Source organism: Corythoichthys intestinalis, chromosome 6 (assembly GCF_030265065.1).
Source record: "Corythoichthys intestinalis isolate RoL2023-P3 chromosome 6, ASM3026506v1, whole genome shotgun sequence".
In the NCBI taxonomy this organism is placed as follows: domain Eukaryota; kingdom Metazoa; phylum Chordata; class Actinopteri; order Syngnathiformes; family Syngnathidae; genus Corythoichthys; species Corythoichthys intestinalis.
In genome coordinates, this window is record NC_080400.1 from 39,480,009 (window position 1) to 39,505,000 (window position 24,992).

General features: G+C 37.8%; 2 protein-coding genes across 4 annotated transcripts in view; one reads left to right on the forward strand and one right to left on the reverse strand.

The window, feature by feature from the left end:
* The window catches only part of foxn1 (forkhead box N1), a 33,888-nt gene extending 30,510 nt beyond the window's left edge, over positions 1–3,378 (forward strand). For both annotated transcript variants that reach the window (XM_057838972.1, XM_057838974.1), the window contains exon 9: positions 2,552–3,378. In XM_057838972.1, coding sequence (XP_057694955.1) covers positions 2,552–2,724 — 173 coding nt within the window. In that variant the 3' untranslated portion in view covers positions 2,725–3,378. The remainder of the gene's footprint in view (positions 1–2,551) is intronic.
* Positions 3,379–3,486: 108 nt separating this feature from the next.
* unc119a (unc-119 homolog a (C. elegans)) overlaps positions 3,487–24,992 on the reverse strand; it is a 29,174-nt gene continuing 7,668 nt past the window's right edge. The window contains exons 2-5 of one of the 2 annotated variants that reach the window (XM_057838976.1): positions 11,207–11,320; positions 8,181–8,274; positions 7,634–7,806; positions 3,487–4,252 (exon numbers count right to left, since the gene is read on the reverse strand). In XM_057838976.1, the coding sequence (XP_057694959.1) occupies positions 4,140–4,252; positions 7,634–7,806; positions 8,181–8,274; positions 11,207–11,320 (494 nt within the window). In that variant the 3' untranslated portion in view covers positions 3,487–4,139. The remainder of the gene's footprint in view (positions 4,253–7,633; positions 7,807–8,180; positions 8,275–11,206; positions 11,321–24,992) is intronic. The other variant, XM_057838977.1, reaches the window with a different exon arrangement.

A 24,992-nucleotide genomic window follows, 5' to 3' on the forward strand; every position in this document is an offset into this window, starting at 1 on the left:
CCATTATAGGGCTTTAGCGTCCCCAACAGGTGGATGACGTCAGCGGTAGACTGGGCTCATCGGTTTTACTATTCAGCCCATTGAGGGGGAATTATTCAGAACGCGGAAAACGCGACGAAGAGAGCCGCAAAACGTCATTGTTTCAGTCTCTCTACTCCAATATTTTTACAGGATATTCTTTTTGTCCAAGTATTTCTCCCCAATAGCTATATAAATGGCTTGAAAAGGACCAGTCAGCCCGTCGAGGGGGAACTATTCACAACGAGGAAAACGCGACGAAGAGAGCTGCAAATGTCATTGTTTCTGTCTCTTTACTTCAATATTTTTACAAGATATTCTTTTTATCCAAGTATTTTCCCCAATTGCTAAATAAATGGCTTGGTCATGACACAAATAACAGTCTTGTGATAAATGGAATATGAAATGATAAAAATGCATTTATTCAGGACGACATGGCAAAATTACTCCATAATGGTCAAAACTGTCGACTTCACCTTTACTGTTGCACCTCCCGAACTATATTTTATGACACCTAAATCGGACATACTGTATGTCATTTCCCTTCCCCGTCTTCAGAGAATGTAAACAAACCAAAAGGCATGACAGCTAGCCGACATGCTAACCCGAACCGAGTGATGTTTCAAAGTCTTCGAAGCGGAAAATCACACATAACTCGCCTGGATTATTTGACATGATGACTGAGTTGTCGATTGTCTTCGCGGATCGGCAAACCGCCCGGCGGAGAGCAATTTACAGTTCGTTCCCCGGAGGAGGGTGGCTGCAGTTGTTGTGAAGCTAACGTGCTAATGTGCATGAGGAGAGCTTTTTACATGCCTATCAATGATCAAACGTAAGTAGTCCTTTATTTAAAGAAAGTTTGTAGTGTTTACTTTGTAATAGCTGTATTAATATTTGACATAATACTAAACAAGATGTTTACTCACTTCCAAGTCCAATGGTCCCACTGTAGTCAGGCTTGTTTTGGCCAATATCCACGGTGAATGGGAACCTTTTGAAACTCCAAAAAGGCGCATACGCCTCTCCCTCATACAGAATGATTTTTCTGCAGCCGTTTGGCTGGCGTGATGCGAAAAATAAACGTATTAATTAGGGCTGTCAAAATTATCGCGTTAACGGGCGTTAATTGATTTTTTAAATTAATCACGTTAAAATATTTGACACAATTAACGCACTAGGCCCGCTCAGACAGATTTAAATGTCAGTACAGTGAAAGGCCAACTTGTTAATTGTGTTTTATGGAGTTTTTCTGCCCTCTGCTGGCGCTTGGGTGTGACTTGCATATGTTATGTGGCGTAATGTCGTCCTCTGCTGGCGATTCAGCGCAGCTGATTATTTGGGTTTCGGCGCGCTTTTCTGACGTGATTATATGACGACCCGAACTCACACTAATAGACAGTGCTATTCAAGACCAGCTAACGTCCGCATCCAGTATTCAGTGGCAGTTCTCATAGCCCCATCACACTGTTTGTGTCTAATACATGCATCGCTTATGAGTTATATTCCTCCTTTGTTTATATTCATGAGCATTAGATAGTTATTGATGATGTGTATTTGAATTTGTTCACATATATGGTGAAATGCAGTTACATTGTTAGATGCTTGTGAGCTAATTGGCTAGTGCTACTGCTCAAATGGACACGTGTGTGTACATTTTATGTTATTTTGTGATTTATGCAAGTTATTGACACATTGCCTTGTTATTTTCAGTTTTACAAAAATACAAGAAACGTGCTCCTGTCAAAAAGAGATGACTTCAGTAAAGCCCATGCAACTTTGCCACACCGTCTGATTTCTTTTTGGAACTTATGTTCGCTATCTGTCAATTTGTGTACTCACACACATTGAGGACAGAATAGGGCTACTAGTTTATTTTTTGATTGAAAATTTTACAAATTTTATTAAAACGAAAACATTAAGAGGCGTTTTAATATAACATTTCTATAACTTGTACTAATATTCATCTTTTAAGAACTACAAGTCTTTCTATCCATGGATCACTTTAACAGAATGTTAATAATGTTAATGCCATCTTGTTGATTTATTGTTATAATAAACAAATACAGTCCTTATGTACCGTATGTTGAATGTATATATCCATCTTGTCTTATCTTTCCATTCCAACAATAATTTACAGAAAAATATGGCATATTTTATAGATGGTTTGAATTGCGATTAATTGCGATTAATTACGATTAATTAATTTTTAAGCTGTAATTAACTCGATTAAAAATTTTAATCGTTTGACAGCCCTAGTATTAATCCGTAAAATTGGCTGAATCCTTCGTCCTCATACACAACAGTACGCTCTATAGTGAAGAGGACGTCTTCTACCGTACACGTCACAGTGCCCTCCTCCTCAATGCAAGACCGAAGCCGGAAGTCTCTCATTTTCATGGCGCGGGATTCAAAAAACGAAATAAATATAGCGATCGCTTCCACACACATCCAAGCGGTCCATATCATTCAGGAGCATAAAATACCACGTGCATTATGAAATAAACATGCTTTTTCGTGTCACATGCACTTTAAGGTAACCTGTGGGAGAAGTTGCAAGAAGACAACCTGGCATTACATCTGCAAACAGCAACCACTCCCACGTACATCACATCTGGCCGACAGGCAGACTATGACTATTACAGCTGTATGGACACCATACTGCCCCCCGGTGAGAACTCAACAGTTGCTTGCGCTGGGTCACTGTAAAGTTTGAGGACATGTTAAGTGACCCAACCTTTAAGAAATATATCTGTTGCCCTTCTACGCCAAATGCTTGGTGCAGGTAAGCTACTTCAAGTGAAAGTGAATCTGTTCAACTATTCAACTAATTAAATTATTATTATCAAAAGACACAAAAAAATGTTTCTTTATTATTATTATTATTATTAAGTACAAACCATTCATAGTTTAAAATGGACTTGTTGAAAAAACAAACCCCAATTTCAATTCAGTTTGGAGATTGTGTAAAATATAAATTAAAATACAATGGGTTGCAAATTTTTGAATCTACACTACTCAGACAAGATATTTGATTTTCCAAGAGATTTAATTAAGGTTTGTACTTCAATTCCAAAGTTTAGCTTTAGAAAATAAATTCAGAATATTACACTACTTCTTCATTTGAATTTATATTTCAAATACTAAGGAAATTATTTGTTTAATCTTGATGAAAATGATAAACACAGTCCAATATATTGCTCACTTTGCCTTCATAATAGTGTGAAGAAACAACCATAATGCCTAGTTGTGTTTTGAGGTAATGATGCAGTTTGCATAGAGGACAGCAGCAATGACACTTTGGTACAATTTTTTCCACCAACACTATTTGTGGGTGAAAATGTATTTTAAATGTGGCATGGCAATAAGAATACATGGGCTAGGTGCATCTAAAAGACCTGGAAGATTAAACGTGCCCCCCCCCCAAAAAAAAAAAAAAAAAAAAAAAAAAAAAAATGCACATTTTTCGGAAAAAGTCCATATTTATTGCATTGATGTCATTTCACTTTTCAAAATTGGACATAAAATTCATACAACACTTATTGTTCTACTTAAAATGTATACACAGCGTTCCGCACTACAGTGTATGTAATGAATATCAAAATTCCTATGTATACAGTCTGACACTTAGAAATGGCTACTCCTTTGAAAAATACTCTAGACACAGAAGTGCTATGTACCTGAAAAATAAACATTAAAAATGATACGCACACACATTGCCAACATCAACTTTGTCCGCCATTCTGATCTGATCATGTTGGGATTGAATCATGTGACACGTGTGGAATCAGAAGAAGAATCCATCAGTAGTATAAACTATATAAATATCAGACCACGCAAAGACAAACCTGTGATGTGATCTTAATCTATTACTGGCTATTTCTCAAAACACGCACAATGTAAATGAAACGTCTACCTAATGAACTGAACAGAAAAATGTATCATATACACATTGCATGTGCTGGCCAGACACACTCACACATACACTGCTGTAATGCTCACTGGTGTACATTACTACACAAGGAGCCAACTGAGATGAGATGTCCGTGGGTTCTTCTATTTTGGGTCCTGAAGTGGAAACGGTTGAATGGACAATGTCTAGAGAAGGGGAGTAAATGGCGGCTCTACGGCCCCCCGCTGTAGGAATAGTCTGCCTTGTTGTGCATCACCAACTTGTTGTCAACAAAGTAGAAGCTGTCAGACTGTGTCTCATATGGATGCAGGATCATTTCACGCACTGAAAGAATACAACATGAGCAACACAATTTAGCAAACTTAGTTGAAGGACTATGTCTTACTTTTGAATGTGTTTTTACCACTATGTTCTTGCATTACTGAATAGCATTTCTGTCCACTAGTGTGTTATTTGTGAGGCAAAACTATCCATTTCACTCGTTGTACTGAGTTCATTTTGCCTACACTTAATTTTTTTTTTTTTTTTTTATTATCCCAGACCGTAGTAGGTGATTTAATTACCTGACATGTTTCGGCGAACAATTCCGCCTTTGTCAGAGGGTCACTAGTGTTGGTGACTCACCTGTAAGATTAACAGGTGAGTCACGCCCTCTGCTGACAACTCAATCTTCCAAGATGCTGGTCCAGGTCGTGTACGCCCCCTTGTCCCTATTGATGGTCTTTGGGCCCCGCTTGTGTTTTCCAAATGGCCTCCCCGATCCAGCGATGATGTTTTTTTTCTTCAAAGACTAGTGAATGGTCAGCAGAGGGCATGATTGACAGGCGAGTCACGCTTTCATCCATCAGCTGATATAGACATGTCACACCAACACCATTGACCCTCTGACGGAGGCGGAACTGTTCGCCGAAACATGTCAGGTTATTAAATCACCTGCTATAGTCTGGGATAAAAGAAAATTTTGACTATGCATTTCACTGTTGGCTCATTGAAAACCCGTGATTCATAAGGAATTTTTAAATACCGTATTTTCCATATAAGGAGCACCTAAAAGCAGACAGTGCCCCTTATAATCTGATGCACCTTATATCAGTGCTTAATTTGTAAATCAAAAGGTCATAAAATGGCGCAGGGATGACAAGATAGGCACAGGTCCCGGAACATACGCAGAAAATGGTGCTGAAAACAACACGCAAATGCCCACTTGCCATGCTGTGGGACTTACAAACCTCAATTTCAGATAATAGCCATGGTATAAATGTTATGACAAAAATTTACAATTATTTAGGCTATAGTCTGCACAGCACGTCACGCGAGAGGTGCTGGATCTGCCCAAATAAGTCCCAGAACACAGGGATGCCAAAATCAAGAGGTGCCGGATCCTGTTCCAGCAGGATCCGGCACAAATTAACCCCTGCCTTATATATGGATCAATATTGGTTAATCATGGCATAACATTGCTTTTAGCGGAGTAGTAGATGTATAACGCAACCCCAACCACCACTACAGTTTTAAAATAAGCCATTCATTGATACACTCCGATGCACTGTATAATGCAGATAATACGGTAATTATAAGTCCTGCAGCCAACAGCAAAAATCCACAAGTACAGTATTGGCCCGAATATAAGACGGCCCTGATTAAAAGACGACCCTTTTTTTTTCAAGACTCGAGTTTGAAAAAAGACTTTTTGAACACCAAATAAATTTTTTTACAGAAAAAAATTACGGTACATCCAAAACAAATGATTATAACAATATATTTGAGAGAAATAGCATGGGTTTTTGCCTCATTCAAATCTTAATATCTGAACATTTAAATATGTAAACTAAAGTGCAATCACATTCGTAAATGAATAGCTTCTGGTTTTAGAAATGTAAATAACCAATCTATAGACCCCAATCACGTGACGTCACAACTCCGCCCCCCTGACTGGAGCTGCCATATTGTCCGTCAGCTCATCATGTTCACATATTACCGCTACGTACATTCCTCCTATAACTGCGTTTTTTCTGCTTGTCTAAGGAATCGCCGCCTAGTAAACAAACCCAATAACCTTCCTGACAATCGTTAACATTGATTAATCAAAATGGTGAAGGCATGTGTGGCGGTTGGTTGCAGTAACAGAGAAGACAAACGGTCATTTTAGTAGTTGCTGTGTGCTCATTGTTAAAAGGGCAAATCTCGAAAGCAGCACGGTTTGTTTTATCTCGGTCCATGATGTGTTTGTGTCGACAGCCGTTAGACAGCGGCGAAAACATCAATATGATGCCAACACAATCGCAGACATCAGACGGAGACTACGAAGCTCGTCGCCACGGTCGCGCAGCAAGAAGGTGAGCACAAGAACAGGTGTTGTGCAAAAAAAAATAGCCGCCCTGCGTGAAATGTCCCCCCTGACGGGAGCGCCCACACGGAAACGACTTTCTTGTACCGTGAATATGTATTGTTTTACTCTGCTTGAACTAATAAATGTCATACCTGTGTGATTGTCATTGGGATATGGTCGTGAAAACCTGTAGACTAATACATTTCTGTTCAAAGATGGTTATGTGGCCCAGTCCACGATTTGTTACTAAAATACAGTACTAATATTTTGTGTAACTTAATTATTTAAAACTGATCTTACGGTCGTAAATCCATTACTGTAAGGCGTCCATGAAAACATTTGATGTTTTCACGTCAATAAAGCGTTATAAATAAGCGCTCCCGTCAGGGAGGACATTTCACGCGGCACACACCGGACCGTTGTCGATCAAGTTTCATTTTACAATCCCGACAACGGTGACGCTCAGCTGACCAAATGTCGGTTTATATTCGGGCCGGTGCCGATTTCGGGTACCCGACTCCTCATCGTGACATAAACTGGAGTATGATTGGAAATTTTGTGGTCTCAGGACGAGCTCTGACGCACGTGACGGGACCGGACGGAAGGAAACATCGGTTTGGGCATCAAATATGGATCTGGCGACTGGATCGACCGAAGCTTTTCCAAATAACGGCTTTTATGCAACTCATCCAATGAGTTTACAGCGTCTGAAAGCACCGGGGCTTCCATAATTTGCAAGTGAATCCACCTTTAGAAACTACGATCATTGACAATACGGACACACAATGACGGACAATATGGCGGCACAATACAGCGATCACGTGATTGTGTGACGTTGGTGATTGGGGTCTATTGTGATAAAACAACAAAATTGCAATAACTGCATTAACCATAAAAGTGAAGTCTAACTGTAACTGTAGTCTTGAAACAAATCTGAATAGGAATAAACATTGCAATAAAATAATGCAAACTGGTTAAACTTCAGAGTAGCTTAGATCTGTCGTGACAGAACATCGCTACAATGATATCTGGCGCCATCTAGCGTCGTGAATGGGTATAACGTCTAGACCGCGAATATAAGACGCCCCCCTCTTTTTCAATCTTACTTAAAAAAAAAAAAAAAAAAAAAAAACCCACCATCTTACATTCGGGCCAATACGGTAATTGAAACCAACCCGAAAAGTTTGTAATAGCCTATAAATGCCCAATGACTGTGTCAAAGCAATAATTTCATCTAACACAAGGCTTGGGACTGAACACAACCATCACTATAAGGTGAAGTTTAATTTTTGTGTGACCAACGGAGATAATTTACGCCACCTCCACCCCAACTGTTTCTGCACCAAAATATGGGTTTCATGTGCAACTGCACTTACTGATATCCTCTGACAGTGCAGGGAACTCGTAGATGTGCTCGCATGTGTTCTTGCTGCTCGGCATGCAGAAACCAAACTCAAAGTCAAAGCTCTTGAGTAGCTGGTCACGAAAGTAGTGTCTCTCGATCATACGGAAGTTGTTGATGGGTGTGTCTCCCACTGTGAACTCCACCCTGCACACACGAGACACACACAAATTCAAATTCAGAATCAGTCTGTTTTAAAACCACTCAGGTTTTTGTTTCTAGTGCTGCATAAAAGAAGTGAAGCTGCTATTGCAATACCCATCCATGTGTAAGTAAGTATATCTGTGCACGTATTAAAACAAAAGTTGTGCATTAACCATTGACCACCATGCCTTCGAAGCATTGACAGCTTGTCTGTTCTCTATGTTCTCACTTATCAGCCCACACAACCTCCCACTACATCCTGTTTGACTCTTCTGCTAGAGCAGACGAACTGCGCACACAAGTTTTTAATCTCTGTCTTATCCAGCATTTATATTTAATTCCCTCTGGCCTCTCACTCAAGCAAAAGACAAACTTACGTAGCTCCGACCTGCCGCAATTGTAGGAAGGCGGGGGTGAACTGGTAGCGAACAAAGCGGCCGGCGTTGGGATCACATTGTTTTCTGCCTCCTGCTATGAATAAAATAGATAATTGTTATATTACAAGAAATAAGGTTAAACAATTCACTCAAATTCAGCAGAACCTCCATAATAGAGCACAATTTTTTACTCTGTTGTGTGAAGTACATTCCAGATATAGCACCAGAAGATTGAGCTTTACTCTAAATTCTGCAGTTTACTCGTGAGGAAAGAACTGTCCATTAGTTGACAAAATGTAAACGTTTCCCGGGATTCCAATAAACCTTAAGTGTTGAACAATAATATCTGTTTCTTTCCTTGTTAAATGTAACATCGTATATAAGTGCTGAGGGAAATCTTTAACATGATCAGTACTACATGCTGTAATTGAATAATTGATTATTAGTTACAGTGAGGAGCAGAAGTTTTTGCACCCCTTGTGATTTTGCAAGATCACCCACATAGAAAATAGGGAGAGGTCTGAAATTTCAATCATAGATGCATTTCCACTCATAGAGACATAATCTGAAAAAAAAAAAAATCCAGTAATCACATTGTATGATTTTTAAAATAATTTATTTGTAATTTATTGTTTCGGATCATTGACACGTTGGACGATCCAGCCACGACTCATCTTCAAGTCTCTGACTGAGGGAACGAGGTTGTGGCTCAAAATCTGAAGATACATTTCACCATTCATCCTCTGCTTTCCAGGGGTGAAAGTGGCTAGAATTTCTTGCCGGAACTCCCCGTCGTGAAGGTCGCCACGGAGCCAGAAATTTTGTTTGTTTATTTATTTACTCAGTTATTTATTTATATTCATTTTTGGGAGGGGGGGTCAAACCTCCTAAAACACATACAAAAACTGATATTCATTCAAAGTTGTAATTTTTCAATGATTTGCAAAATTAAAAGTTAACAAAAACAACAATAAACCCAACCTCCATCTCCTAATTTTTATTTTCCCTCATTTCCTCACATACTAAATGGCAAATCTGAATTTTAACTACTTAAGAACATAGGATGTATATTAAAATAAAGTTAATGTAAACATTTACTTTTGCCTTCTTTTTTTTTTTACAGTAAAGATATGTTACATACATTCATAAAAATAAGTGCAAATGACTTATATTATGCAGAGTAAAATGGAATATATTTTGAAGATCGCGCAAACTGTTAGGTTTTGTGTTTGTTTTCTCCTAGTGTGACTTGTCCCTGTGATTGCCCATTGCTTTCACCTGTGTGTGTTCTCCCAGTGTATCCTGCAATCTGCATCCACCTGTGTTACCCAGCTGTTCCTCGTTGTCTCGTTACCCCTTGTCTGCGTGTGTGTATACAAAGACCCAGTTTCTTGTCACTCCTTGTTGCGTCATTGTCTATGTCAATGTCAGTGTCTGCGTCAAAGTTGAAGTCCTGTCCAAGCCCTCGTGTATTAGTCCCTTGGGTAAAGCAAGTTTTGTTTGAACCTTGCCTTTTTGATCCCCAGTCCTTTTGTCTGTACTTTGTGCCTTTGGTTAGTTATAATTAAAACGTTTTTTGAGTTCCCTGCCTTGCTGCCTTTTTTTGTTTCCCTGCATTTGGGTCCACACCACCTGCCTGCCCGCTCATTCCTGACAGCAAACAATGACTTTTTTATATCATAAGGAAATTAATAAGTAGCCTAACATGAATGAACATAGTATATAAGTTCAAAATGCACTTTGACAGGTAAGATGTTCTGAGCCTCCCCATCAGAGCAAATAAAACTAGATATGATAAATAAGCCTCCTCTTTCCTTGCTCTTAAAGATTTGATCCATTTTCTGTTGCATTCGCACATTGACGTAACTCATCGTCAGACTCGGATAACTGCAGCAGCTGGGGAAACCTCCATGCCGTCTGTAGAATAAAATAACTATCGGTGGAAACGGATTACGCTACACAAGCACTTTATTATGCTTGTTGTTAACACTTGTGTATGTAAATCTGATGTTGGTAGATTGTTTTCTTCTTGGCATGTGTGGCAGCTTAGCATTTTTTTTACATAGCGTTTTGACAGTTGCTGTCATATTTTGGCTGTCATATTTTTGGAATCAAAGCACTGTGTACCGGAACAGCATTCCGGCCCTGAATCTTATACAATACCATCGTCCTGTTCCCATTGCTGAAAAGCAGCGCCAAAAGCATGAGGTTTCTGATTTCAAACCATTTCACCAAAGTGTTCTACTGACAGTAGCCTTTGAAACTGTGCATCCAGCTCCTTTCAGGTCATTGACCAGCTCCTGCCATGTAGTTCTAGGCTGAGCCCTCACTTTTCTCATCATGAGTGATGCCCCATGAGGAGACATTTTACATGGAGCCCCAGTCCTGGGTAGATTATCAGTCATGTTTAGCCTTTTCCATTTTCTAACAATTGCTAAAACTATTCATTTATTCTCACCAAGCTGCTTTCCAATTGTCCCATAGCCTTTTCCAGCTATGTGGAGCTGAACAATTGTTTTTCTGGTGTCTTTCCAAAGCTCTCTGGTCTTCTTGCCCATGGTAGCAGTAGGATTATGACTGACTGTGGGGTGCACAGGTGACAATAATGAGCTCAAACAAGTGGTGGGTGGGTGGTTACTTATGGGGTAATGTAAAGGTGGGCTTTATTTAAGGTAGACGCACAACTCTGAGTGTCATAATTATTGCTGATTCTCATGGGTACAAATACTTATGAACCCTAGTGAATTACATATAAATTAGTTAAAAAAAAAAAAATCATATAATGTGATTCCTGTTATTTCCCCCCCAGATTATTTCTATATGAGTGCACAAGGGGTGCAAATACCTCTGCTCCTCACTGTGTATATTGTATATATAAAAAATAATAGAGAGGTCATTCCAAGAGATGAATTATATTTTAAATGTATATCACCCTTGCCGGAAGTCGTTCTCAGTTTCAAAAAGGTTGTTGACTTGTGCTAAAGTGACCATTATGTGACCCATTTGTGTCAAGGTTTTGAGCTGACCTGGTGCAGGAGGTTTGGTGATCTCAAAAAGGACCGTTCCTGTTTCCATATCACGAATTTTAAATCTGGTGAAGTCGATCATGTGTACGTTTTCCTCTGGTGAACAAAGGTAGTCTGAAACAGAGAAGAACACCATTGATAATAACGTCCAATAATGTGTTGTATATTGTTAAATTTATTTTAACACTATTGTAGGATGTACACATTGTGCCAATCTATTTTCTGCTTCTTTCTGAGTTTATAGGCTCCTATGTCTATGCCAGCTGGGTACAAGGGGGGATTTACTTTTCAATCACTGTACACATACAGGCAAACAAGTACTGGTAATCACACACACATTCACATCTATAAATTAATCTCCATAAACCCTTATGTAGTCATTTTGTGTGAGATCTTAAAACACAAAGACATACATTGTAATATAGTACATTGTGTGGTTAGAATGGTAACGAGATGCATGTAAGTCATTGGTTACCACAAAAATGCTTAATCCTACTGTAAATTTTGGTACTTTTTTTCATATTTACTAGGTAGCTACAACTGAAGTAAATATATATTTTTAAAACAAAATGTATATATACAATTTCCATGGAAACTGGTAATGTCCAATCAGGAAAAATAACTAGTAGAATAAATATCTTTCTTTAGTGACAAATTTGAGAAGAAAATGTTGAAATATTCTCAAATTATGACAAAATTTGTCAACAAAGGCGTACAAAAACATTGTGTGGAATTGAAACCACATATAATATATTATGATGCATACCACTGTATTGCTATTCAAGAAAAATAATGAAAAAATAAAGTGGTACGGTAGTGATTTTAAATGTTCTTCATGTAATGCTATCCCAACTTTACTTTGTGGACATTTGGAGTGGTCAAAATGATTTTTAAAAAATGCGATGATGTGCTCCTTTTACTCCAAAAGGTTATGTGTGCGTGCGTGTGTGTGGTTGTGTGTGAAATGCTCCTTTGCCAACATGGGAGAAGGATTAGATTTAAGAGGCTTATTGTGTTTCACCATCACATGGACTAACCAGTGGCAGTGGACACACCTTGAGAAGTCAGTTTTTCCTGTCCCATGTATTGTGATACATTTTGAGTTGCATGCCATTTTCAAGGAGAATTAAGTTCACCCGAGACAAAATATGTAAACAAGATGAACACCTGCTGAAGCAACAGTGTGTAGACCTGTAATGGACACAAATCCACATTGTCGTATTTGGGGGATATGGACCAGATGGCCCACACAAGCTTTAGCCACTTGCGTGAAGATATTTATAGACCTTTAAAAATAAAATAAAGCAAACTACAGTTGACACCATGGGTGGGTACTGTATAGTAGCGTTACTTAAAAATAATAATACTCAAGTACAAGTAAAATTAGTTAAGAAAATTTACTCAAATATAAGAAAAAAAAGTATACAATGAGAAAATGATTCAAGTACTGAGTAAATCCATATGATGTCTTATTCATTTTTAAAACAATAGACAAAAATATTTCTTTTTCTCAGCACAAGGTCATCTACAGTGTATCACAAAAGTGAGTACACCCCTCGCATTTCTGCAGATATTTAGGTATATCTTTTCATGGGACAACAATGACAAAATGACACTTTGACACAATGAAAAGTCGTCTGTGCAGCTTATATAATAGAGTTAATTTATTTCCCCCTCAAAATAACTCAAAATATAGCCGTTAATATCTAAACCCCTGGCAACAAAAGTGAGTACACCCCAAAACTACGTACATCCCTAAATGTTCAAATTGAGTACTGCTAGTCATTTTCCCTCAAAAATGTCATGTGACTCGTTACAGGAGTGCTGTCAGCATTGCTGCAGAGATCGAAGAGGTGGGGGGTCAGCCTGTTAGTGCTCAGACCATATGCTGTACTCTCCATCAAATTGGTGGGCATGGCTGTCACCCCAGGAGGAAGTCTCTTCTGAAGACTGTACAAAAGAAATCCCGCAAACAGTTTGCTGAAGACATGTCAACAAAGCACATAGATTACTGGAACCATGTCCTATGGTCTGATGAGACGGGGGGGGGGCATTTAGGGATGTACGTAGTTTCTAAGGGGTGTACTCACTTTTGTTGCCAGGGGTTTAGGTATTTATGGCTATATTTTGAGTTACTTTGAGGGGAAAATAAATGAACTCTATTATATAAGCTCCACACAGACTACTTTTAATTGTGTCAAAGTGTCATTTTGTCAGTGTTGTCCCATGACAAGATATACTTAAATATCTGCACAAATGCGAGGGGTGTACTCACTTTTGTGATACACTGTATTTGAACTGTTATTATACTATATCCCATTAGCTGATCTCTCAGCACAAGGTGATCTATATGAACTGTTGTTATTATGCTATATAATATTGGATGACCATATTAGGCTAAAAATATATGAGAACCATCAAACTCCGACAAAAAATAGGAATGAAAATAACCCGTCCCATAAGCATGACTGTCCTCTAGTGGATAAACGAATTTTTTCACCATGAAACTAAAACAATTTTTGTTACGACAGTGGATTAAGAAACTTTCAGAAGGCATAGGAATGGAAAGACTGACTTACATCGCTAAAGGAAAACAAGACTTTGTGAAATTATGGGAACCATATATGTACATTGTATAACAAAAGAAATCTAGGAAAGAAATTATGTCTTCTATATACAGAAGTCTTTTTCATTTTTGTCTTTGCAAGCTGTGTGAATGCGTATGTGAATGTGTATGAGATTTTTTCTTATCCTTATTTGGGTTGCGAAAGATGACCTTGTGTTCACCATGTTTTGAATTTTCAGTTCCTTTTTTTTTTTATTTTTTGTAAAACAATAAAAAAATATGGGGGAAAAAAACAAAGCATTTCAAATCAGTTCAATTTCAAATTTATTTTTTGACTGAAGAGCTCTATCTGAAATACTTTTATTTATTTTTTTTTACAGCGCTTTAAAGACACCACTTGCGATTAGAACACGACGTGATCATAAGACACAAGTTTGTGTGTGGTGATGTAACTGTTTTGTTATGTCTAATTGGTATAATGGAGTCATGTGATATTTGCTGCTGATTATTATTATTATTATTTGTTTGCGTCTAATTAGTGATAGTGGGTGGGCCACTGTGCTGCCAAAAATAAAAGTCAAGAGAGAAAAAAATAGCAAAGTAGCGGAGTAACAGTAGCATTTCTTCTTCACCAATCTACTCAAGTAAAAGGAAAAAGTATGGCATGGTAAAACTACTCTTAGAGGTAGATTTTTCTCCAAAAGTTATTCAAGTAAGTGTAACAGAGTAAATGTAATGAGTTACTAATAGAGACGGACTGATTATCGGCCAAGCCGATATTTGGAAATTTGAAGTATAAGGGTATCGGCCTTTTTTAAAAAATCCGAACGGCCGATATGAAGAAATCAATTTAAAACTACTCACTTCATCACAGGTTCATCCACGCCTCTCCTGCCTGCTTTCACGTGAACTCGTATTCACCCTGTCCTCTGATCGGTTAAATGGTAATGCTGAATAGAGTTACACTTGTATTGCGCCTTCCACCTTTTTAAGGCCCTCAAAACACCTCACTCTATATCTTCACCTAAAGTACCTACTGGTGACGCAGCACAGGAAAAATGTGGGGTTTAGTATCTTGAATCTTGTATTTAGTATCTAGAATCGAACCCACAAACTCTGGGTTGGGGAACGACTACTCTACCACTGAACCACCCCACCCCTAGCTATTAATTTTCTATTTGTGTAATTCAATAAACATGATTTAGGCATTTCAGTGAAGTTCAGTGTTTGCATTATTCAATGTTTTTATTTACGCAAATTTTTACACTTTTACTGCAAAAAAATATCAGCTCCAAAATTCGAGTATCGGCCCGTCTAACTACGAATAATCTGTATCAGTATCCGTGCTGAAATACCCATATTAGTCGATCTCTAATTACTACCAACCTCTGGTTGACTCCTTGGCTTAGAATACCTAAAAGTGGAAACAGGGCTAAAGGAAGAGGGCTACTGATAATAGAATAATTTATTAGAAAAAGGTATGTTAGTTTGAAAGTATAACGAGGTTTTAAAAAGTCATGGTATCAGAAACCACTGAAATAGCCCATAATAAGCTTTTTTGGGAGTCTTTAGCCTGCAATATGATTGGCTTCTTGTACTTGAACTTAGTGAGCAGAGCTACCCAAAGCAGCGTAAGCTGGCAGGAGGGGCTCGAGTTACACACACGTTTGCGTGCAGGAAGGAAGAGAAGCACAGAAGCCCAACACAGAAGTTAAAAGAGAAGAATGTACAGTGCGCACATTTCTTCAGAAGAGACTAATTAAAAGCCTAAACATTTAGTGGATTATTCACCAAGTAATAAGGAAGGTGTTCAAAACTGAATTGTGTATAGGTACAGTATGTATGTTTTTATATTTTGTATTTGTTTGTTTTTGTAGCACTATGTAGCAGAGGGATCCCCATCATGGTGCCCGTCGCGTTAGGTAGCCCCCATGTACCACATTAGTAACCCACATCTGTTCTAAAAACAGCTCAGCATTGATGGGAAGTTGTGAATTAAGAATGCTGATATTCATGAATTCCTTTCCACTTACCATGAAACATTATTAATTTATCAAACATCCCATATGTTGTTGAAAAATACATATTGTGTTGATGGAAATACGGTAATAATTTGCTACACCACATTTTCCAAAATAATACATTTTAGGGATTTAAATGTAATATTTCTATTCAAGGTTAAAAAAAAAACGTCAGAAACTATTAGCCTATGCCGACATGTACTCTGTACATTTGAATGCTAGAATATTATGGTTTAATATCATTCCAAAGGCATAAAGTCACATGGTAAATGTCTAATGAGCATATATACTGAATATCATTAACATCATGCGTCAAATTATATATCTACTGTGTTTTAGTTTACTGTATTAAACTGGAGTGCTTTGTTTGGCATTTTCAGAGAAAGTGATGAATGTGTTTGTCTCTCTAAAAATGACCTCACTAGATCTGCATCACACTTTAGAATTAAAGTTTAGTTGTTGCTTAAAAGTTAGTTTCACGTCAACTGCCACCCTTTGTCAAAAGTGTTGAGACTCTTTCTCATTACCGGAGAATGGTGAAAAGTCTTAAAAAGTATGCTTGCTGGTGTACACAGGCAATAGCACTGTGTTGTAACAACAATAACTTAATGAATGTAAACTGTGTCTAATACGTACAACCCAATTTCCAATGCAGTTGGAATGTTCTGTTAAACATAATTTAAAACAGAATGCGATGTTTTGCAAATCATGTCCAATCTATATTTAATTGAATATACTACAAAGACACAGTATTTCATGTTCAAATGATAAACATTAATGTTTTAGCAAATAATCATTGATTTAAAATTTTATGGCTGCAACAGGCTCAAATAAGATGGGACATAGTCATGTTTATCACTGCTACATTATCTTTTTTCTTTGAACAAAATTTATTTATAAAATTGGACACAAAGGACACTAGTTGTTGAAGCTTTTTATGTTGAATTATTTCCCATTTTTGCTTGATGTACAGCTTCTACTGGTCAACAGTATGGGGTCTCCATTGGCACATTTTATGCCTCTTAATTCACCACACATTTTCAACGACAGACAGTTCTGAAGTGCAGGAAGGCCTGTCTAGTTCTTACTTCTTTTTTGCCACTTGTGCCAGCTTTTTTTATGTATTGTAGCCATTGAATTCCACTTTAATTTTTGTTTTATAAAAACAATAATTTTTATCAGTTTGAACATTACATATCTTGTCTTTGTAGTGTATTAAATTAGATATATGCTAGGTTGAACATGATTTGCGAATCATTGTATTCTGTTTATTACAACGTTCCAACTTCATTGGAATTGGGGTTTAATTTGAAGATGTCTTTTCTACAAAATCCTGTGGCAAAATGCAGAGAAACTAATAAAGGCTGTTGAGAAGGACACAGATATTATACAATGACAATGTAACAACTAATATGATAATTCAAAGACAGGAAATAGAGATAATTGATGGTTTATACCAGAGGTCTCCAAACTATTCCAAGTAGGGCTGCAGTTGGTGTAGGATTTCATTCCAACAACAACACCTTTTCAACAATCTGGCGTCTTAAAGGGATCCACAGATAGAAAGGCTTGTAGTTCTTAAGGAATAAATGTTATTATGAGTTAAAATAATTTGATATTGAAACCCCTCTTGAAGTTTTCGTTTTTATACAATTTGTAAAATTAGTTTAATTAGTAGGTCACCATTGTTGTTGACGTTGCAGGGCGGTGACATCACATTGTTATGCTGCGGGCTTACGAGTATGACTCTAGCGACATGTCATCTGCTCAATCCTTTCAATTTGAACCCGAGAGGAACATTAATGAGCATGACTGCACTGTCGGTTTTTCACAAAACAAGCAGCAAAAGCAAAATGAACAGGAAAGACGGGATGAGACGAGAAGAGAGTAGGAAAAAAAATGGTGTTCTGCCAAAACCTCCTACAAGAGGCGAATTTGACACCCAAAGTACTACCGTGCGCTTTCATCTTTTTTTTTGTTTAGATGCATACAGACCGAACATACTAAAGATGCCTTAAGAAAATACTTAAACGTAGTAGTATCAAATAAGGGTGGTTTAAATATGCTATGTGACTAGTGTGGTCAACAGATCAACAATCTGCTTTAAAGCTACCACAAGAAAACACAATCCTTAAAGGTATGAGAGGGAAACACATGCAAAAAGTATTTTGACCCAATGAAAAGGTAATAAAAGACTCAATAAAAACACAAATAGTAAGTACTCACCGCTTATAACCGATGTGTTTATGTATTGGACCTCTCGCCGCGTAGAAAGAATTGGAGTAACCCAGTAGTGGTCATCTAGTGAAAGTGACAAGCTACGTCATCACCCCGAACCTACATTGCGCGCATAAAACATGGTGCCCTCCGTAGGTCAAAACATGTACTAAATATCATAGATTTTTAAATCAATGGCAATATTTTAAGTGTTTCTAATAACATATTACAGTAAAAGAGAACAAATGTGGCTTATTAGAATAAGTCTTTGAGTCCAAGGTTCCCTTTAAAAGCGTAATCAGTTGATTGCCATTAGGACCTGCTGCTAGTTTTAGCAGAAACCTAATTGGTTAAATTGTCTGTGCTTGATCAGTTAAAAAAAAACACAAAAAAAACAGTACCCACAGTGGCCTTTGAAGGCCGATTAGGAGACCCCTGGTTTATACAGTCAATAGAACTTCAAATTCCATTCCAACAGTCCAAAGAGATTGACTGAAGCCTCACTGATTGTTTGTGAACCCTCATATAGAGAAAACCTTAGTTTCTGATCACTAATGCTTAACATTACATGTTGTTGAAATTTCTCTCCAAAGCTGCTCCCTCGTAAAGAAACCCAGTCTCTTTTATGATGCCCTCCAAAAACTGTGTAAGAGGGTTTAGAGCGACTGCTTTGATGCGACGCCCTCCAGTTTGGGGAGGGGCGTTAGAGTGAGAGAATATTACTGTAAGCCTTCGTTTAAAGTGGAACTCTCAATAAGCACAGAAGCTCATTACATGGTGATAAGATGCAGGAATGTATTCATGTAAATGTCAGCTGTACGCGCTCTCTCTACTTAGCTATGCCTCACTCAGAATGGTACAAGGAAATTTTTGTGTTGTAACATGTTTACGTCTCTTACCTTCTTTTAGGGGCTAATCCACATCATAAGATTTCAAATGCTCACTCATCTATGATGTGATTACACAATGCGATACAATCATGTGGAGTTTACAAACGAAAGAAAACTAGTGGCCTGTGAGCTACAATTGAGCCATTGAAATTTTTTTTCTCTCTCCATTTAAATCACAGACTTTTAACCATTTATTCATAGGTGTAAGTGTCGTGAGAAAAAAAAAATTAATATCTGTGTTCGACACACACTGGCTTGGGTGAAGGGAAGTACTCTAACTGATACATATGCGCTCTGGAGAAAAATGAAAAATGCTGAAAAAGAAAAAAAAAGGCAAAATACTGTATGTATCAAGGAATACAAATGAAAACAAAAAACAAAAAAACTCAAATATCAGATTAATGTACATAAAACAAAAGGGGCAAGTTTTGAATGCATACCAGTGGTGCAATTGGAGTTTACAGTGACACACACGCAAAAAAAAAAAAAAAAACGTGTTGTGTACAATATTATTGTCCAAATGAGAGGGGGAAAAATGAACAGGAAAAAAGATGATTTACCTAATGAAAATTGAATTTTTGCCTGAGGGTGAATTTTCATAGGAAAAAACAAACTTAAAAAGGTGGTGTTGAGAAGAAAATATTATGAAGTACATTAGCTATTTTTATCTGAAAATGATTCATCCTATAACGGTGATCATGGTAATAATGATAACTGTTTTGTCACAAAGTCCATTCTGAAGCTACAGGGCATAAATTCACATTGTTAACTCATTGGCTGCCATTGACAGCGCTAGACGTCCAATCTATTTTTACCGGGAAGGCTGACAACAAATGATCACTGCAAAATGGATAGCACTGAAAGTTGAGCATTCACAGCCAGTGTTCCAAGATTAAAATGAATTGGGTGTTGATTGCTGTCAGTGACATGCAGTGAGTTAATGATGCTGATCAAAATTTTAAAATCACTCAAAAATGTTTTGCCAACATGCATTTGAATGTTTTTACTGTTGTGTTAAATCTAAATTTTAGAGGTGTGTATTACATTGAGGAAGCACACTGGGTTAGATTTATAACACCTGTCACTAAGTTGTAATGTTTGAATGTTTTCCCTGTGCTTGAGTGAGAGTCTGCTGAGTAGACCTGCTTTGACCAATATTCACAAATTCTGCACGTCAGTTTGATTGAAGACTGAAAATGATTTACCTGTGAGAATGTTATTGTGAATGGTTGTTTGTCTATATGTGTCCTATGATTGACTGCTGTACCGTAACTTGGCTTTTACCCAATAGGATAGTCTGTCGCTGGCCCTGAACAGGATAAGCAGTCATGATGGATTTTTGTATTAAAATAGGGATTTAATTGTTTAAGTGAGCCTCTGTGGTGAAATTGTCAGGTGACCAGTCTAGGGTCAGAATAGGCAGTAGGGAAAACAGATTGATGGATTGTACTGTTATAGTTGTGTGAATGAGCAAATGAAATACAAATAAGCAAATAAAAAAACAATGTTGTTTTGACCAAATATGTAACCACGCCAAGTGATTGTTGCCTAGCAGATCTTTGCTCCCTAAAGAACAAAATGATGTGTGATAATGAGATAAACTTAGTTGACTGTTGCACACTGCATTGAATGTGAAAATCAAACATAAAAAAAAGAAGAAATTAAATGTTGTGAAAATTATTGCTATTGTGATGATCTTTGTCTCTTTGAGGCTGTCAATCCCATGCTGCAATGTACTCACGAATAAGATTCTCTTATGTGCAAGATTGTTTATTACCACCAAAAAATGTGAGGGTTCACAGCCTCCCCACGCAGAGCAGCGTTTGCTCATGACAGCTTACTGTGCTGCCCCGCAGACATTTGGAGCAATGATACGTGTCTGTCCTTTCCACAATTGTGCTACAATACAAAATGAGATGTGGGCTGTGGAGCGTGAAAATTAACAGAATATAGGAAGTGAATGATAAGAGTCAATTTGTGTCGACTGTCAGGATTGTGTAGGGAACAGGGTGCACATGACACAGAGCGATAGATAATAAATCTTTTTGGAAGACAGTTCATTTGAAAAGTCAATTGCACATTTTTTCAAATCCAACAAATCAGTGATAGGAATTGTCATCACAAATGTACTACTCATTTAGTCTATGTGTGCTAGCTTTATTACAGCACTCCAATAAAAAAATCCACAACAGTACAACACTTGTTCCCTAAAAATAGATTGATGTTGAAACCAATTTGTCTCTGTTTTACCTAATATCATATTCCATGTACTCCATTAGTATTAAAAATCTGACTGAAAACTACAGTATGTCAGTGCTTAAAGAGGGACTCTTTACACTGTACTTTTCTATGAAAAACAAAGTCAGTGAGAAACAGAGCTCCTGCTCAAGGCCAAATTGAAGAAAAGATTGACGTAAAAAGGAAACGATACAAGTAGGAAATAAATGTAAAAATCTTGTGTCTTGTGTTAATTTGCCATTTGCATCATTGTTTCTTTTTTTTTTTTTCAGAATTATGCAATGATTCCTCTCATTTCTCTTGAGTTTGCTAAAGTGCCTGCCTAGCCCAAAGCCAAACCAAAAATAGCACCGAAATAGAATCCTTTGCATTTCTACTTAGAAGGTTTAACACAATGAGTAGTTTTTAATCCTGCACGCAAACGTTAATTTCTGTAAATAATTAATCAGGGCCGAACAAAGTTGTGTGTGTGAATTATTTCTTCTTGTTTACCTATCCCCAGGGAATGCAACCATTGATAATGTTGTACCTAAATCCCATAGGAAGCATGGATGCACATTGAAGTTGAAAAATAAAATTATCCAATATCATGACAAAGATTAGAGAATGTTGGTATAGTCAGCCCCCCCGCACTCCCAGGAATCACCCGTGAAAAAATGTGGATTCTTCAAAGAACAATCCTGAATTCTGGAAGGAGCAATTCTTGATTCCGCGGCTAGCAAGTTTTTTTCCGTGGCAGTACGAACAACCTCGGTTTTTAAAGCAAATTTATGAAATAATAACGTAAGACTTTTCTTATGAAATTATTTGCAATATAAACACTGTGGTTAGAAATGATTAAACATCAATATTGCCTTTGTCACACGTCGATTGATTTATTTGCAAAGTGCAGAACTTGTATTAAACAAAACCATTAAAACTAGGGATGTACCGAAAGCAAAATTCTTGGCTGAAACGGAAACCGAATGTTGGAAACACTTGGACGAAAACTGCAAGGCCGAAAAATACACATGTATATATTTTTTTCTTTCCTTTTTTTTAATTTAAAAATATTTTATTCAATTATTTTCCATACCCTTTGCCTTGGCACTATTCCGAGGACACTTTTTGACTTTATTGCTTTCACTATTATAGTCTCTCATACTCCTGAAAATAAGACTCGCTGTTTTCTTGTACAACAAGTGGAATCAATTAAGAGCCAGGCAAGTGGGCCGACTCCTAGGGGCAACGAAGCCAAAGCAAAGTCGCTCCCAGCCTGATTAAACGCCGACTGGCAGACGGGGGGTCTGGAAGTCGCGGGAAAAATATGTGACAAAACGAGGAACTGGTCGTGTGATAAAAATATAGTACTAAACCACAGCAAATGCACATGTAAGCACGTAAGTATTACTTTATTTGTATACTGTTCGCTTGATTAAACTCTCAAACTACTCACGCACAGGCTCGATGTGACACGGGACGTAATTGGAAAGCAACTTAAAAACGAGCGTGTAGCAGTGATGTAGCAAATTTATTTCATTTTCCTTCATTTAATAATTTATATATATCAATGATACCTCTAAATACTTGCAAACTGCTGACATGTTGGCTGTGAGCCAGTGTTGTTAGCGAGACAGTGTCAGCCAGCGTGTTGCTGTTTGACGTGTTTTGATGATGTCATAACAAGAAGACAAAGGTTCTTCACACTATTCGGTGGAAAACTTTCGATTTTCATAACTGAAAACCGATAAAACATTTGTAGCTATTTTTGGCAGATAGTTGCCGAATTTTCGGTGTGATATTTGAAAGTACTTGTAAAGCTGAGAACAGAGGTAAACACACACTTAGGTCTGAAAGGCTAACATTAGTGGCTAACATCAGAGCTACAACGCTCTCTACTGGATAATATTATTCGCTAACGGCCGACAACAATCTCTACTGGATGAGTACTTTGAGTAGAGAAGGTCACAATGCACGATCTACCAAAGTACAGTGCCTTGCAAAAGTATTCGGCCCCCTTGAATCTTGCAACCTTTCGCCACATTTCAGGCTTCAAACATAAAGATATGAAATTTAATTTTTTTGTCAAGAATCCACAACAAGTGGGACACAATCGTGAAGTGGAACAACATTTATTGGATAATTTAAACTTTTTTAACAAATACAAAACTGAATAGTGGGGCTTGCAATATTATTCGGCCCCTTTACTTTCAGTGCAGCAAACTCACTCCAGAAGTTCAGTGAGGATTTCTGAATGATCCAATGTTGTCCTAAATGACCGATGATGATACATAGAATCCACCTGTGTGTAATCAAGTCTCTGTATAAATGCACCTGCTCAGTGATAGTCTCAGGGTTCTGTTTAAAGTGCAGAGAGCATTATGAAAACCAAGGAACACACCAGGCAGGTCCGAGATACTGTTGTGGAGAAGTTTAAAGCCGGATTTGGATACAGAAAGATTTCCCAAGCTTTAAACATCTCAAGGAGCACTGTGCAAGCCATCATATTGAAATGGAAGGCGCATCAGACCACTGCAAATCTACCAAGACTCGGCCGTCCTTCCAAACTTTCTTCTCAAACAAGGAGAAAACTGATCAGAGATGCAGCCAAGAGGCCCGTGATCACTCTGGATGAACTGCAGAGATCTACAGCTGAGGTGGGAGAGTCTGTCCATAGGACAACAATCAGTCGTACACTGCACAAATCTGGCCTTTATGGAAGAGTGGCAAGAAGAAAGCCATTTCTCAAAGATATCCATAAAAAGTCTCGTTTAAAGTTTGCCACAAGCCACCTGGGAGACACACCAAACATGTGGAAGAAGGTGCTCTGGTCAGATGAAACCAAAATTGAACTTTTTGGCCACAATGCAAAACGATATGTTTGGCGTAAAAGCAACACAGCTCATCACCCTGAACACACCATCCCCACTGTCAAACATGGTGGTGGCAGCATCATGGTTTGGGCCTGCTTTTCTTCAGCAGGGACAGGGGAGATGGTTAAAATTGACGAGAAGATGGATGCAGCCAAATACAGGAACATTCTGGAAGAAAACCTGTTGGTATCTGCACAAGACCTGAGACTGGGACGGAGATTTATCTTCCAACAGGACAATGATCCAAAACATAAAGCCAAATCTACAATGGAATGGTTCAAAAATAAACGTATCCAGGTGTTAGAATGGCCAAGTCAAAGTCCAGACCTGAATCCAATCGAGAATCTGTGGAAAGAGCTGAAGACTGCTTTCACAAACACTCTCCATCCAACCTCACTGAGCTTGAGCTGTTTTGCAAGGAAGAATGGGCAAGAATGTCAGTCTCTCGATGTGCAAAACTGATAGAAACATACCCCAAGCGACTTGCAGCTGTAATTGGAGCAAAAGGTGGCGCTACAAAGTATTAACGCAAGGGGGCCGAATAATAATGCACGCCCCACTTTTCAGTTTTTTATTTGTTAAAAAAGTTTAAATTATCCAATAAATTTTGTTCCACTTCACGATTGTGTCCCACTTGTTGTTGATTCTTGACAAAAAATTAAAATTTTATATCTTTATGTTTGAAGCCTGAAATGTGGCGAAAGGTTGCAAGGTTTAAGGGGGCCGAATACTTTTGCAAGGCACTGTATATCTACTGTTGCAAGCCTGCTTCTGTGTTAGTCCACTTCTATTTACATGACACAAAATGAGGCTACAGCATTAAAAAAAATTAAAAAATGAATAATAATTCTTCTCTTTCCCCAACAAGCAGGACCATTGGGTGGCGTTATTTCATCGTGACATGAAATGAAAACTAGAGTTAAAATGAAATATTCTGCACCTTGGCCTGTATTCTGGGAAGGCATTTTAATCTGTGGTAACGATGCAACTGCTGAATTGTGG